Source organism: Pyrgilauda ruficollis, unplaced genomic scaffold (genome assembly GCF_017590135.1).
Source record: "Pyrgilauda ruficollis isolate IOZ18807 unplaced genomic scaffold, ASM1759013v1 scaffold12, whole genome shotgun sequence".
NCBI classification, from domain to species: Eukaryota; Metazoa; Chordata; class Aves; order Passeriformes; family Passeridae; genus Pyrgilauda; species Pyrgilauda ruficollis.
Genome location: NW_024510321.1, coordinates 14,283,818 through 14,298,844, shown reverse-complemented (window position 1 = coordinate 14,298,844; position 15,027 = coordinate 14,283,818). Strand labels below are relative to the sequence as shown.

Sequence of the window (15,027 nt, the reverse complement as noted above, 5' to 3'; positions counted from 1 at the left end):
GGGGTGGTATGTAGATGCAATGGATTTCTTGCCATGAAAAAGAAGAAGGAAAAGCTCCCTTTTTTCCCCTTTTTTAAAGGTTTGGGTGCCATCTGCTGGGTTCAGTAGGACCTTACACACTGAATCAAAAATTCTAGCTGCTGGTTGAGAAGTGCCTGAAGAACTGACTTTACCGAGGGTTGCAGTGTCTTTGTTTGCACATCCTGCTCTTTTGTCTCCATTGGTGATAACATAACCCAGGTATATGGGATGTACTCTGGCACACAAAAAAGTGCCTGCTTACAGTTCCATTGTAAAGGTACCATTCAGGTTGAATTCTCTGATTTTCACTGTGCTGGGTCACCTAATGGAGAAATAGTGGAAGGAAACAATGATTTTTGGGCATTGTGTCCTAGCCACATCTTGTGCTAGCAGAGGCTATTCTGAGCGGCATTCAGACTCTCTAGGGCTGTGGGAGACAAGGACAGGCAGATGCTGGGAGCTGGAGCAGGCTGTTTGTCCAGGGGCCTGGTTACTGCCCTGGTTTGATACGTGGCAGAGGTGTATAAAAACAAGATACAGCCCTGTGCATTAAGCTGTGTGAGTGGGGTGATGTGTGAGTGTACCAGGTGGGTGAGGGTCCTCGAGGTGGGCATGACCCCTGCTCTGCAGTTAAGGCACATGGTGACAGTGAGCTGGCGCCTCTGGGCTTGCAGCGGGAGCTGTCCCTTGCTCTCAATCTGGAGTGCCTCAGAGGAAGGTGATGGAATAAGGCAGCCACAGGCACTTCCAGAGCTGGAAGTAGACTCAGCGTATTCATTGTCCAGGGGAGATGGCCAGCTCTGTGTTTGTAGAAAGATTGGGACCTGTGTGAGCAGGCAAGTGCAAACATGCAGGGACTTGTAACATGGTTACCCACAGCCTTGGGATGCATCTGTCACTATGAGACCTCTTAAGGGTAATGTCCCTTTGTTTTTCTCTTCCTCACAGTTATCTCCATGGTGTGTTCCCTCTCACTCCATAATTTGATGATACAGGGCTTTGGCAGCAATAGCTTGTGCAGTCCTATTCTCTCATCCATCCCTTGCTAATCATTCCCTCCCCAAGCCACAATGTTCCTTATTCCCTCACTCTGTGTGAGCTCATGCTGTGGACTGCTGGGTTTAAAAACAAATAAACCAAAACTACAGCATGATGAAATGGGTTATATTTAACCCAGACCAGTTCCGCTTTTGTTTTTTTAAATCACAATGTGGCCTCCTGAGCAGCTGGGTCAGCACAAGCAAGGGAAGCCTGGTGTTTGCAGTGCTGAGCAGGGAGCAAGGGACACGTGGCTGAGGAGCAAGTCTGCTGTGTTTGGCTCTGCTTTTGGGTCACCCAGCTGTGGGCAGGTTTGGCCTCTGCAGCAGGACGTCCCAGCCAGCAGCAGATATTTGTGAGGAGGTGGCATCTACATGAGCCAGAGGCTGGCAGTGCTTCGTGCTGGGAGGGACCTTGCTGAGTTCCCCATGTCCTGCATTGCTCTGCTTTGGGGGCTTAAATGACACCTCTAAACCCAGTGTCCTTGCTAGGTGGAGGTGTGCTTTGAATTTTTAACTGCAGAGGATGAAAAGAGGGTGAATCCTTGGAGCATATTTAGCTACCTTTTTGCATTTGCCATATTTCACTAACTGTGCACTTAAAATTTTTAAGAATATAGATAGAAATTAACAGATAAATAAGGGATAATGAAGTGTTTTTCCTTTGGGTCCATTCTTTCCTTTGCATATCAAAAGATGGCAGTATGTTATTCCATCCAAGTTACTAAAGACTTACATCTTTCTCTGCTTTAGCAAGGAAACCAAATTCCTTCAGAGTCTTAGAGAGAATGTTCAGTCCTAGGCAAGTAGGAAGTCTGGCATTTTGATGGTCTTTGAATTGCAAAGATATGTCAACACATATCCATACTACCTTGATCAGTAAAGGAAAGAGATCATAAATTTTGTCCAAAATGGAAAAAAAAAAAAAAAAGGTTTTAAAATTTTAGAGTTTTCTGGTACAAACAAAAGAAAAAGAATACTTATGATGGTGCTGGATTTTGAATGATCCTCTATCCGGAACGTGTAACAGTTTTATATATAATTTTTGCAAAAACAGCAAGAGTAAAGAATAAAAATATATAGGATGAAAGCTAGAATTGAGCCCAAAGAAAAGCAGTCAGTTAGGAAGAAAAATATGCTTGAGCTGAAAGTTTATACTTAAACAAATTTAACATAGTCTTTGAAAACTAATTATGCTCAATGTTCAAAGTGCCTCATGTATGACAAACCACAAAATGAGAAACAGACTTTCTTCTAGTGTTTGTACATTGAGTGTTAGACCTTGAACCAGAGCAATTATAGATTTCATTGAACTCTAGATCACTGTTACATTTCTGAAGCCCTTGAATTCACACTGCAATGCATTTAAATGGTTTCAAGCAAAAGCTGCTAGTGGCAACTCATGTATTGTTCATAATCACCATATTTTTTATATTTTTTTAATACTCTGCTTTTGCTGCCTTTATTTTTTTTTCAAATCATCTTCATGATGTGTTTTCACAGGGTCATTGTGTGGTTCCTTCAGACTTTTGTATAGTGATTTAATTTCTGTGTTTGTCTTATTTTGTAAATTAATATCTTTCAGCACCCCCAGATTCAAAAGGAGTCGCAATATATCAAGTACTTGTGCTGTGATGATAAAGCAACCCTGCATCAGTGGGTAACAGGAATAAGAATTGCCAAGGTGAGGTTAAAAGTAATTTTATATGTTCTGTAAGAGCAGGTCTTCCTGAGGTTACTGACTGTCATCACCTCAACTGGAAATACTGTAACAAGAATGGACATTCATGCTAATTTTACCACAGAAACAAAGATCAGAAGTGCATGATGAAGACGGATTTGCTGAATGTCCCTATACTTCAGCTAATCATTATGTTTTTCTTATTAACACAGGAGTGAGTTCAGTAGCTATAAAATTCATATACTCATAAAAATTACTGCACAGTTATCTGGCTCAATAATAATATACTGCAGCTAAAGTGTGCAAGCTCTGGTCAGTCCAGTTGTGACATTTTTCAGACAGTCCTACCCAAATTGTCTGCCTCACTCTGTTCAAAAAGATCCTAATTGACAGCCCATTTTTCTTTGTACAAAACATTAAGGTAGATGTATTTATACATAGCCTTGGTATTGGCTGCATTTTCCCATACACACCTACTCCTCTTACCTGTTAGTTTGGACTTTTTCCTGACAGTTCTGCTGCAGGTAGCATATAACAAAGGTGTGGGGTGAACATAAAATTATATTGTGTCTTACACTGACAGAGCTCTAGAATCCCAGGCTCTGTTTACTCTGGAGCCTGGGATTCAGTGTCTCAAATCTCCAGTTTGAATATGTAATACTCGGGAACAGATACTGAGAACAGTTGATATTAAAGCAGGTTTCAAGAAGTTCACAGATACTGAAATGAACATGAAATGTAAGAATGATATCAGTAGGACTGTGTCTGGTCATGGGGATTCATGTTTTATTGTGCTTTCCACCTACACAGAAAAGGGCACACTACTTCTGGAAAGATGTTGTTTAACAAAACTAGGCACAAAGAAACAATGTCAGAAAAGTTGTCCAAGAGCAAAACGAATGCTTGGCCTATGTCAAGCTCATGTTATGGTTTTGATTCTTTTGCAGTATGGCAAGACGCTCTATGACAATTACAAATGTGCAGTGAAGAAAGCTGGCCTGTCCTCTCGGTGGGCAAATCAAAAAGTGGTGGAGCCAGCTGCCCCTGCAGGATCCTCATCAGCAGGTACTGGCACTGCCACGGCAGTGGAAATCTCATTTATTTTCCCTTTCTGTTATCATCAGTGTTGCATGGAGTCTTTGTCCGGAAATACCATGGATTCAGCAAGATGTCTTTTTATAGACAGGCCAGTGTAGCAGCAAAGCTCTCACTTTACAGTCAGAACTTGGAGAATACAAAGACAGTTCACTGAAGATCAGTTTAAATCTGCACAACTTAATGAGCCATTTTTCTGTTGGCATCTGATTCCTTTATCCTCCATCTACATTTTGCAGACTGATGGTCCATGTCATGAAACTTTCTGTTTGCCCATCTCTACACTGGCTGTATTGGAGTTTTTCTTCCAATTAGTAAAAGGGGTGAGTGGGATATTCTGAGATTGATCATTATGGAAAGATTAGAAAATATTAGAAATCGTTACAGAAAGGGTGAGCCACTCTCTGTCCTAGCCTTTCACTCGTTTGCATGGTAACAATGTGGGTGTTAGGACACAAGAGTAAGAAAGGACTGTGTTGTTTTCTAACCTCACTTTTCCAGAAGCTCCATCATACTGCTGTTACTGATATAATGAGACCAGTACAATGGTACATGATAGTAGCTGTGACTTGCATGACTATTTTTAGTTTACATGCTTAAGATATGCTTTATTAGGAAGGGCATGCTGGCCAAGTACTTACTGTCATAAGGCAGGCAAAGTAGAAATTACTGTTGGAAGTTAATACTCTGACTTCTCATATAGACAACACAAATACCTTTCTAGGGCTTCAGTTCAGTTCATCTTTTTTGAGTACCTGGGAGATAGAAGGTGGTCTTCCTACTATTCCTTGTAGTCAAATCATCTTAACAAAGACACGTGTGCCATGGGGAGACCCAGTAACAGACTGTTTTGAGATCAGGGAGGTTTCTGATGGGGGAAGGGGTTTTTAAGGGCTTGTTTTACTACTCATTATCCTGCTCATATTTTGTTAGCAATAAATTCACTTTGTATCACTAAGTTGTGCCTGTTTTGCCCTTGATGGTATTTGGTAAGTGATCTCTCCCACTTCTTATCTGAACCCACAAATTGTTTGTTAAATTTCTCTCCTCTGTCCAGCAGAGAAGAGTTGTAGGTTACTTCTTATCTGAACCCACAAATTGTTTGTTAAATTTCTCTCCTCTGTCTAGCAGAGAAGAGTTGTAGGTGCCTGGCATCTGGCCAGCATCAGCCCTTGCCAGGAGGAAGTTTACTTGAGTGAGGGTGGGTTTGACAGTCGAGTTGTGAAACATTTGTGTTCAGGTGCTGACAGCAGTAGAGATGTGGCTGGCCAGTGGGTCTCCATGCTGATGCTGCCGTCTGTCCTGGATATGGGCAGGACTGAGGCCCTATAAAGGCTGTATATACATCTCTGTGTCTTCAGCTCCTGACTGGAATACAGGAGCTCTGCATGTGTTCAATAGAATATACTGCTAATTTTAAGTAATGGATTGCATTAAAAGGTTAAGTAGCCTGGAATGGTTTTAGTCATGTATACTGTCTCTATGGAATTATCTCTGAAGGATCATTAGTGCTGTAAATGAGGCAAGTCACTGTGATTCTGGGTATCTTACAGTTGTTGTAGCTGCCCTATATAAAGCCTGGGGCCTGACTGTGCTACTAGAACTGCCTGTGAGCAGTTGTTGGTTTGTGTTTTGGAAAAAGAACAACGGATGTTCACTTCTGTTTTCAGATGGCTCCATAGCCATTTGTATGGGCTGACTTCAGTATAGGCTGAAATCTGCTATAGAAAACTACAGTCCTGTGTGATCTGGCTGTACTCTGTTAACTTCAGTGGCAGCCAAGGAAGGCAGGTGAAACATTGGTTCTCACTTACCATGTAGCCATTATTCCCTGGACACAGTGCTGTAACCAGCATTGGGGTTCACATGTACCCCAACCTGTGTAGCCTGTGGCTCTGAAGCTTCCCAGGTGCACCTCAGTCAGAATATGTTGTTTCCCTTTCTGCCTTTGGGTCTGGTTGCCTTTGAACACTAAAAAATCAATGTAGGTAGTGGTCCTGCATGATATTGCTTCACAATATCATGGTGTTTGAAAGATGGAAGATGTCGCTTTACACAGATGTTCCTTATCACTACAAGGATAAATATTTTGCATTTGGGTATCTATATTTTGCATTATTTTGACTACCTTTTTTTTTTTCTTAAAACAAATGCTAATTCACTATAAAATTTTGAAGAATTAACTTGTAAAGAATACTATTACATATAAATTAAAAATAAATCCTGAGAATAGAATGCATGGGCTCATATATTATATTGTCTGGGAGTCCAATAGCTGGCTGGCAGGAGATGATGAATCAAGTGTTGCTTTCAACTCTTGCATAGTTTATGAAATCCATTAACAGAAGAGGAAACAGGTTACTGTGTCCCAGCCTTCTGTTACATTATTTTTGCCAAGCAGAACACCATACCTGCACTAGATAGAGTGGATCTCTCTCTGCTCTAGTTCTTTTAGTTAAATCTCAGTATGACTGAGGGCAGCAACTCACACTGCTCATCTTTTAGCAGTGTGAAAACCAAACTCCTGCTCTGCTATGAACAGCAAACAAAGGGAGGTGAGACAGTAACTTGCTCCACTTTAGGGAGCATAACCTCTCTGGGCCACAGAACCCAGGGATTAACATCTCCTTCCGAACCACAAGATTGGTTTTATCTCTTTGTTGACTTCCATGTTAGTCCTTCAACACAAGATTGTAGTTTGAATGATCCAAATGGTAATTTGGATTAAATATACTGAACAACATGCAGGCAAAGGTATAAAACCTAAGAATATTAGACCACCTTCTGTCATCCTTTGAAGCTTAAATAGCCTTAGTAAATTAGGCACACTGCAGAGTTTGTCTTACTTCTCTGCCAGTCATGGGATTTGCAGGCATGACAGTAAAAATACTTTATTTCTTACCATATTCCTGGAACCTCTTTGCTGATCAGTAAAGTACATGTTAAGATTAAAGCCATTGTGCTTAGGCTACCCTGTAGACAGCTAAGGGTTCACTAACATCTGAGAAGTACAGGAGTGGAACTTTACTGGATCTCAGAACTGTAAATTATAAGAGCTAAGGCAGTCATTAAGGTTTGCAAATGTAGGTCTCTAGGCACCAAACACTGTCTACTACTTTGACATATACAGCTTTCAAAAATGCTGCACTAAACTGGAGAGTATTTAATCCTCATCGGACTATGCAGGGGCAGGGGATTTTTTATAATTAAACTTGTAAATTTGTTCTTTGGTCTCACATTCACTTACTCCATTTGACAGTACTGGGTTATTTATGCATATCCCTTGCACAAGCAGAAATGGTGGGCAGATGTTTTGCAGAGCTTTAAACAGCCAGCTTCCAGATCCACACTAATCTGAGAACACAGTGAAGTTCACAGGTATTTGTGATTCCAAATGGGGCAGATATTTCAGAGCCAGGGACATGTTTTAGCTTGTTTACTAAAGAAAGTGGATCAGTCCCTCTGTAGGATTTCAGACCTTCCACTCCAATGACTGATTGATATGAAGCTATGGTACTTTTTGTCTTTAGCCTAAATTAAAAAAAAAAAAAAAAGGCAATAAAAACTGGGAATATGGTAACACTACAGCACACTGCAAGCTTCAAAATGCTGTTATGAAACACAGGTATTTTAATGTAAGGTGCTTATGGATTTTAATGTAAGGTAGTTTATTTTCCTTAAGTAATAAAACTGAATAAGAAAAGTCACAAAATGAGCTTGAAGTAGAAAACAGATTTTACTGAGTTATGTACAAAAACTCTGTAACAAGTGTTTCCTTGTGGAAGTTGTAAAGAGATTTTTATAGTTGGGTATTCCCTGATCTGGTTAATATCAAAAAAACCTAACACTCTCTTCCCTCTGGCTCCTCTCCTTGTCACAGGTACTGTTCAGTCAAATGGACAGATTCCCCAAAGTGGTCATTGTTGCAGTGCAGAATTTCCAGACACTCAGAAGAAAGTGGATACATCTGAGGCACAAGTGAGCAGTTGCTACAATTAAATGTCATCTGTGAATGAATTTTCCAAGTTTGTTTTCCTTCACCTACTGTCTTCCCCCTCAAAGTGCCAATGAGAAGGATTTGGTTCCTGGGAAAGGTGACTGCCCCACACACTTAAACAGAGTGTGTGCTTACAGAACCAGGAGCCTCCAATGGGAGGTGAAGGCACAGCCATCCACTGCTTCTGTTCTTCAGAACAAGCAGCCATGAGTTCATGTAGCAGGAATAGGAATGTGCCTGCTGGGATAGTCTCAAAGTGTGCTGCTAGAACCTTGGTGCCGTGTTCTGTCTTTGCCAAAAAACAAGGTCTTGTCTTAGAAACACAAGACATAAATAGTGTTTTCAGTAGGGAACACTGTCCAGCTGAAGATGAGTGTGTAAGAAAGGAGAAACTGTGAAGAACTAAGGGAAAACACATGTTTTCCTTAGGCTCTAAATGCATTTCTTGTTAAGCTCCAAATTTCATGTACTTGCACCAAATCTGGCTGTAAAAATATCAAAGGGTACAGTAAGAGAACCTCAAGATCATCATACAGAAAAAAGTGTGCATTTGTTTAGAGTTCATTATTAAATCTCTTCATCATGTATGAAGTGCACAGGACAAATGAAATTAAATTCCTAGGATTTTTCTGTCACCAGCATTACGTGTTCTACACTTCTTGTTTCTGTCTTTGAGTTCCTCCTGTTTCTCTGTTCTGAACCTTACTTCCTCTGGACCAGATCACATTCTGAGAACTCAGCCACTGGTTCCCTTCTCCTGAGTCTCATTTACTTCCATGTTTGTAGGCGAGGAGTGAGGAAGAGGAGGCATACATGTTATAATTAGCTCATGCTAGAATTAATGCTGCTGCAGGGGTGCAGAGCACTTTTCTCTAGAAGCAGCAGATAGGAGGAACTAGAGATCTGTCTGCAGCCACTGGGCTTCGATGTCATTGCAATTAGGGACATGGTGGGACAGCTCCCATGGCTGCAATGTTGTCATGAAGGGCCACAGGCTGTTTAGGAGAGACAGACCAGGAGGGTGCAGTGGTGGAGTTGCCCTCGATGTGAAGCAGCACTTGGAGTGTGCAGAGCTCTGCCCTGGTGAGGATAAAGGGCAGACTAGTAAGGGTGACTCCATTGTGGGTGTTTGCTACAGGCCGCCTGATCAAAGGAGGGGGTGGATGAGGCCTTCTACAGGCAGCTGGAGCAGCCCCACAGTCACAGGCCCTGGTTTTGGGGGGCTTTAACTACCCTGACATCTTCTGGAGAAGCAAAACAGCAAAGCACAAGCAGTGCAGGAGGCTCCTGGAAAGCATTGATGACAACTTCCAGTCACAAGTGCTGAAGGATCCCACAAGGAATGCTGGGCTGCCCGACCTCGTACTACAAACAGGGGAGGCCTTGTTGGACGTGGGACGGTTGGGGCAGCCTGGCTGCAGTGACCACGAGACTGTAGAGTTCAGAATTGAAGGAAGAGGTAGCAGGACAGAGAGCAAGATTTCAAACAGGGACTCCAGGAGAGCTAACTTTAGCATCTTTAGGGATCTTCTTGGAAGAATCCCATGGGAGAAGGCCCTGAAGAGAAGAGGGGTCCAAGAGAGGTGGTTGGTATTCAAAGATCATTTCTTCCAGGCTCAAGGACAATGATTCCCCAAGATACTTCACTGATGTTAGTCTTACTAACTGCAATTATTTGAAATTTTAAAAGCACTCATCTTCTGTGAACAACATTCAAATAAGCACTATGAATACTGTCAACAGGGAGGTTTCCACTGTCAAACCTCTACGGGCAGCTCCAGAAAGAAAACAAAATACTCTTTTCATGTTTCAGGCAAAATGTACTCTGCCTGATTTCCCTGTCTTCTACACTCATGTATTTTCATATCTTTTTATGTTCTTAGGCAGTGGCATTAGTTTACACGTTTACCGACTGTGTCTGTCCTTTTATTTTTCTGCTTGTTAAAGGCTGAAACAAATAACACCGGTGCAGCGGGCCTGGCACAGCCATTGCTGAGGCCACAGAAAGTCCAGAGTAAGAGGACGTCACTGCAGCCTCCTCCTCCACCTGAAAGGCGTTCATCTGCTATTTCTGCTTCACCAGTTCTACCCTCCAAAGTGAAACGAGACAGTGGCATCTTCCTAACAGATCCAGAGAGCTTTCCAGCACCACCACCGACACTGAAGATTGATTTTCCTCCTCCACCACCACCATCCGATTTCTGTGAACCACCTCCTGATTTTGTGCCTCCACCACCACCGGTCTCCAGCAGCAGTAATGGAGATGTGCCATTACCCCCTCCACCTCCACCTGTCTCCAATAAGCCACCACCACTTCCAATGAAGAAAGCTGTACCACTTCCTCCAAAAAGGCTGGAAAACACAGGACAGGATGGAGAGTCACAGTCAGCAGGGCCACCTCTGATTGCAGGGGGAGGCAAGCAAGCAGATTTCATGTCTGACCTAATGAAAGTTCTTGAGAAGAAAAGGGGTAATAGCTCCTGAACTCTGGGAGTGGATAGACTTTAAGACATAGCTGGTTTTCTGAGGCATCACAGAATGTCATGCTGAATCAGGCTTCTCCAGGAGAAATTCTCCTTCAGACTTCCTCTTGGAGAGTCTCAAGAAGACGAGGCACCCTATGTCCCCCACTTTGTCCCTGTAACCTGCCCCTTTCCCCTGCACCTCACCATCCCCTGCTCTTAACTCCCATTCCAGCACCAGGCCAAGGTAAGAATTCGGTGGAGAGTCTTACTTCCCTCCACAAGAACAGCTAGGGATGGTGGAGGCATCCATTTCAGAAAGTGAAATGCATCTACTCTGGCTGCCTTTTTAGTAGAATTGGAGTTAAAGGAAAAATACAATGTCCTCATGCAAATTTTGAGAAGCGGGAAGGAAGATCCCTTTTCACAGAAATGCCCTTAAAAGTTCTTTATTGGAAAACTTTCAGCTGTGGGGGGTTTTCTTCCAATACAAAGATGCTTTTAAAACTTCTAGGTCCAGGACCATTTCCAGACAGTGTCACCTCAAATGTTATACATTCCTGTTTCTATATACAACTCAGTCACATCTGTCAGCATTCACAGCTGCTGCTTTGAAATCTCATTTTTTTGGTTACCTTAGACAAAGTAAAAAAATTTATTTTGAAATCATGTATGCTTCCATGGTAAGCAGGAATTTTTTTTTCTCTTGGTTAACATTTTTTTTCTCTTGGTTAACATTTGTCAAACTGTACCTAGAAATGATCTGTCTTGTGAAAGAATTTGTAAGTCTCTTGTACATGATAGGAATGTATTCTCCTACAATTTTTTTTTCATTTGTTCTCCAGATTTAATTCTCCACTGTTCGTTTAGAAAGCATTCATTGTTAGCTCTTAAATAAAAATAGCTTCTATTTTATTTCTCTACAAAGTGTCACAGTTAATGAACAGCCATTTTACTGGCAATTGGAACTTCAAATATTTTAAAGAATTTTTGCCTATACCTTCTAAACTTTGTTTTTATTTATTCTGGTCTTTGCCTCTTCTCATGTACACTTGACCTTCTAAGATAACATCAGCAGTATATATCTGTATTTTGAATTACAAAAAAGCAGAAAAAGCCAAGTGTGGTCTAAATAAATAAATGCATGAAAGCAGCTGACAGAGCAGGGGGTGAGCCTGCTGTGTTTGTCAGAATGGATTCCTAGATCTAGCAGTGGTGGTGGAGGCAAGAGAATGACAAGCTGGTGGCAGTGCCACTGTCTATGTTTTGGGTCATCTCTAGTCTTATTTGTGGCTTAAGGTTGTTTTGTCAATACTTACATACCTGCATTACAAGCTTAGCAGAAATAAGAAAGCTGTAACCATGTCTTCATAAAGAACCTTTCCCTTTGAAATCACTGCTTTTAAAAAAATTCTCTTTTCTTTTATTTAAAGCTGAAAACAGTGTTTGGAACCACATGCATTTCTTCCTGAAATGATTTTGCTTTAAACACTATGTGAAGCTGACAGAGAGAGTCCATCCAGCTCTTACTGGTTTTTGAGCTCCCTTGCTTTCAGCTGAACTGAGCAAAAAGCTCTCACCAAGAGAACTCTGCCCACCATTAACAATAATGTCACCTGGAAGTCTTGAATTGACATGATGGGACATGCTAAAGGTATCAGCACATTCAAACTGCCAGAGTGAGAAATGCCTGAGACCAGTGCAAGGCTCATACAAGCCTCAGTTCAAAGTGGAGGGGAAAAATACCAATGGCCTTAAAGTAAGAGGGTTAAAACCAGGAGTTTAAAAAAAAAATAAAAATGAGGAAAGGATTGCTGTTTCCCGATCCCTTTCCATATATAACTGAAGGAAGTATTATGCAGAATCACTGAAGAGCTAGGTGTCATTTTCTGACTAGGAGTGCACATATTTGATATACTAAGGTGACAACAGCTGTCTACGAGTCAACTGTTTTTAAATCAAATGCATTTTATGAAATATACACCCAGCATCAAAATTAAGCAGAACATGTCCTTGGAAAAATGTTGCACAATAAGGTCACAAAGCACTGAGACTTTTACAATGGCTTTTCTAGCATTCACTCTTCTCACCAGAATGCTCAGCCTCCCACCCTATTTCCTCCCTTCTCTTTTGTTATAACACAAAAAAATCAATTTTAATACATTTTACATCTGCAGTCGATCATAATTCATGCACTTAATCTTACACAAAAGAAGCTGAACTTTCTTCAAAACAAAAAAAAAATCAAAGCCTACAGAAAACTCCAGAAATCAAGTAAAATGCTGTGATAATCGATTAGACGTCTATCAACTATTTTGTGTTGGTACATGGTTACATGGAATTCTTTAAATGTAAGATTTAAACTCTATTCAAAGAACAAAGCTGCCTCTTATTGATACACAATTATCTGGCTTGATCTGGTACCAAAATATGCTGCAAAATATGAAAAGATGTTCCAATGCTGTAATTCAAAGCATTTGTAGAAAGAAATTAATCCTGCTACCTCTGCCTAACCTATTGCCTTCTAAATGGTCTGTATATCACTAGACCTTACAGTATTTTAGTCTGAAAATATCTGAAATTGCAGCATGTCCTTTTCAATCTTCCTCCATACCTGAAACTGAAGCAGTCTCAGCTGAGATGCTCCCATCACAGTCCTTTTCCAGGGCCAAACAGTGAATTTTTCCTGAGACTTCATATCTGTGCACCAATAATCTTTCTACTCCTATCAAAAGATACTTTGAAAGAGCAGTGGTCCTCTGGAAAGGTACCTGACACCAGCAAAGACACCAAAACTTGCTCTGGAGTAAGACAGACATTTTTGTCTCTTCCAAGACAGACATCTTTGCTAACTATTTAATTGAATTTCCTTTAAATCTTCTCTCAGTTTAATGGGACAAAACATAATCAGAATGAGAAAAGGTATCAAGGTCTAAGATGATCCTCTGTGCCAGGTCTGCAAGATTTAAGAACATTTATGTCTGCAGAAAATGGCTATATTTGATGAGTCTTTAACAGCAAGAGGAAAATTCACCAAAATACTGCATTATTAAAACTAGCCTAGATGGGTTTTAAATGGATCAGTCACTAAAAGCTATTAAGACCCATCTGATCAGCCATGAATTTTGAAAGGTTAAGTGTTACAGTTTGGCAGAACTTAAATATTGGGACTCAAAGTAAAGCACAGCTGAATGTGAGAGGCAGAGTTGTTAATGCCAGTATAATCTGCTGATGCAACCATAGATAGTGATGCACTTCTTTAATCTTGAGACTTCATCAGTTGGTCAAGAACCGTAGCAGATTCCAGTCCACCCAGTCTAAGGGAGAGAAATTCCTGTGGCTTGATCCATTAGCCCTATTTGAAGGCTTGAGCTTTGACCTTGATAATTCTTCTTGCTTGTTTGAATTTCCCTCACGATGAACAGCTGACTTTGAGATGCTTGGCCCAGGCTGGGGGGCGCAGGGAGTACCCTGCTCTCTCTGCAGCCTCCTGCCTCTGAAAGGGGTGCTGTAAAACCTGCTCTAGGAGCTGAACCTGGAAGCAATTAAAAATGGGTAAGTTTTTACACCAAATGTTTTCTGGTAAACAAGGAAAGCTTTTTTCATTTTGTCTTATGCACCCTCCTGGCTCCAGAAACTATCACATGAATTGCTTAGTATTATTTGTACTACTATTAATGCAGTCACTGCTATTTATGTTATAATTAATACTATTCATAATTTTGTTAATACTTTAAATAGCAATTGGCATTACATGGTACAATTTTGGTCAAAATGTAGTACAATTCAAAGTGTAAATGTAACAATTGTTTCATTAGCTGTGATGCCAGTTATTATTAAATCTGTCAAGAAAAAAAAAGATAATTTTACCTCAGAGAAATCATTCAAATTAGCTTTTTGCACTGCTGATTCTGCCATCCAATTCCTAAGTATATATCTAGGATTAACAGCTGAAACCAAGAGTAAATAATGTTAGTTAGACATATTAAACAAAATGAAAACAGTCATTGAAACATGTCACTGAAATCTTCAAGAAGAGGTAAATTTGCAGATCAATAAAAAATGCATAAAAAGGAAAAGGAATTAATTAATCTACTTAATTCTGTGAGTTGCTAAAAGGATTTTTTAAACTTGCACTATCAGTAGTGCCAAAGTACCAAACAGAAATTAGAGCACAGAACATGACATGGATAGAGGAAGGATTTCCTGTCAGGAACACCAGCAGGCTTTTCAGGTGTGATGATGAGTTTACCATGGCCTAGGTTCCTGCTGTGTTGATGGAAACATTTCAATGTTGTCAATACTTTCCTGGAGATCACAAAAATGAATACTGTTTAATTTACAAAGTAATTACTAAGATATCCTTTAAAGTATCTGTATATAGATACTCCTTCTATGTCATGTAACAAAAGTTTAGCCATAAAAGCCTTTAATGTTACATTTCAGGTATATTTTTAGAAACTACTTTTTCAACTTTCCTTTTAATCTCCTGGCTGGGGATAGGCAGAGGTTCCTCAGTTGTTTTCCAGAGCTATCTGTCTATGTATCCTTTTGGAAACCATCATGACAACTGCACTGCTTCCCTGCCTTGTTTCAGGCTGCTTTTGTCTAATGAGCAGGAGAGAGAATGCAGCAATAATGGAAAATGAAACTGCTGAATTAGTAAACCAGGATACATCCTACAGCAGAGCCGCTAACAACTTACAAAAGGAGTTTTGTCAAACTGTATGCCAG

General features: G+C 40.6%; 2 protein-coding genes across 3 annotated transcripts in view; one reads left to right on the top strand and one right to left on the bottom strand.

Annotated features, from left to right (window-relative positions):
• LOC121365118 (amyloid beta precursor protein binding family B member 1 interacting protein) overlaps positions 1–10,604 on the top strand; it is a 48,446-nt gene extending 37,842 nt beyond the window's left edge. Inside the window, exons 10-13 of the mRNA XM_041489084.1 lie at positions 2,644–2,742; positions 3,687–3,804; positions 7,715–7,812; positions 9,779–10,604. Of these exons, the coding sequence (XP_041345018.1) occupies positions 2,644–2,742; positions 3,687–3,804; positions 7,715–7,812; positions 9,779–10,315 (852 nt within the window). The 3' untranslated portion in view covers positions 10,316–10,604. The remainder of the gene's footprint in view (positions 1–2,643; positions 2,743–3,686; positions 3,805–7,714; positions 7,813–9,778) is intronic.
• Positions 10,605–10,726: 122 nt separating this feature from the next.
• The window catches only part of LOC121364819 (protein adenylyltransferase SelO-like), a 25,265-nt gene continuing 20,964 nt past the window's right edge, over positions 10,727–15,027 (bottom strand). The window contains exons 18-19 of one of the 2 annotated variants that reach the window (XM_041488412.1): positions 14,164–14,243; positions 10,727–13,828 (exon numbers count right to left, since the gene is read on the bottom strand). In XM_041488412.1, coding sequence (XP_041344346.1) covers positions 13,706–13,828; positions 14,164–14,243 — 203 coding nt within the window. In that variant the 3' untranslated portion in view covers positions 10,727–13,705. The remainder of the gene's footprint in view (positions 13,829–14,163; positions 14,244–15,027) is intronic. The other variant, XR_005956909.1, reaches the window with a different exon arrangement.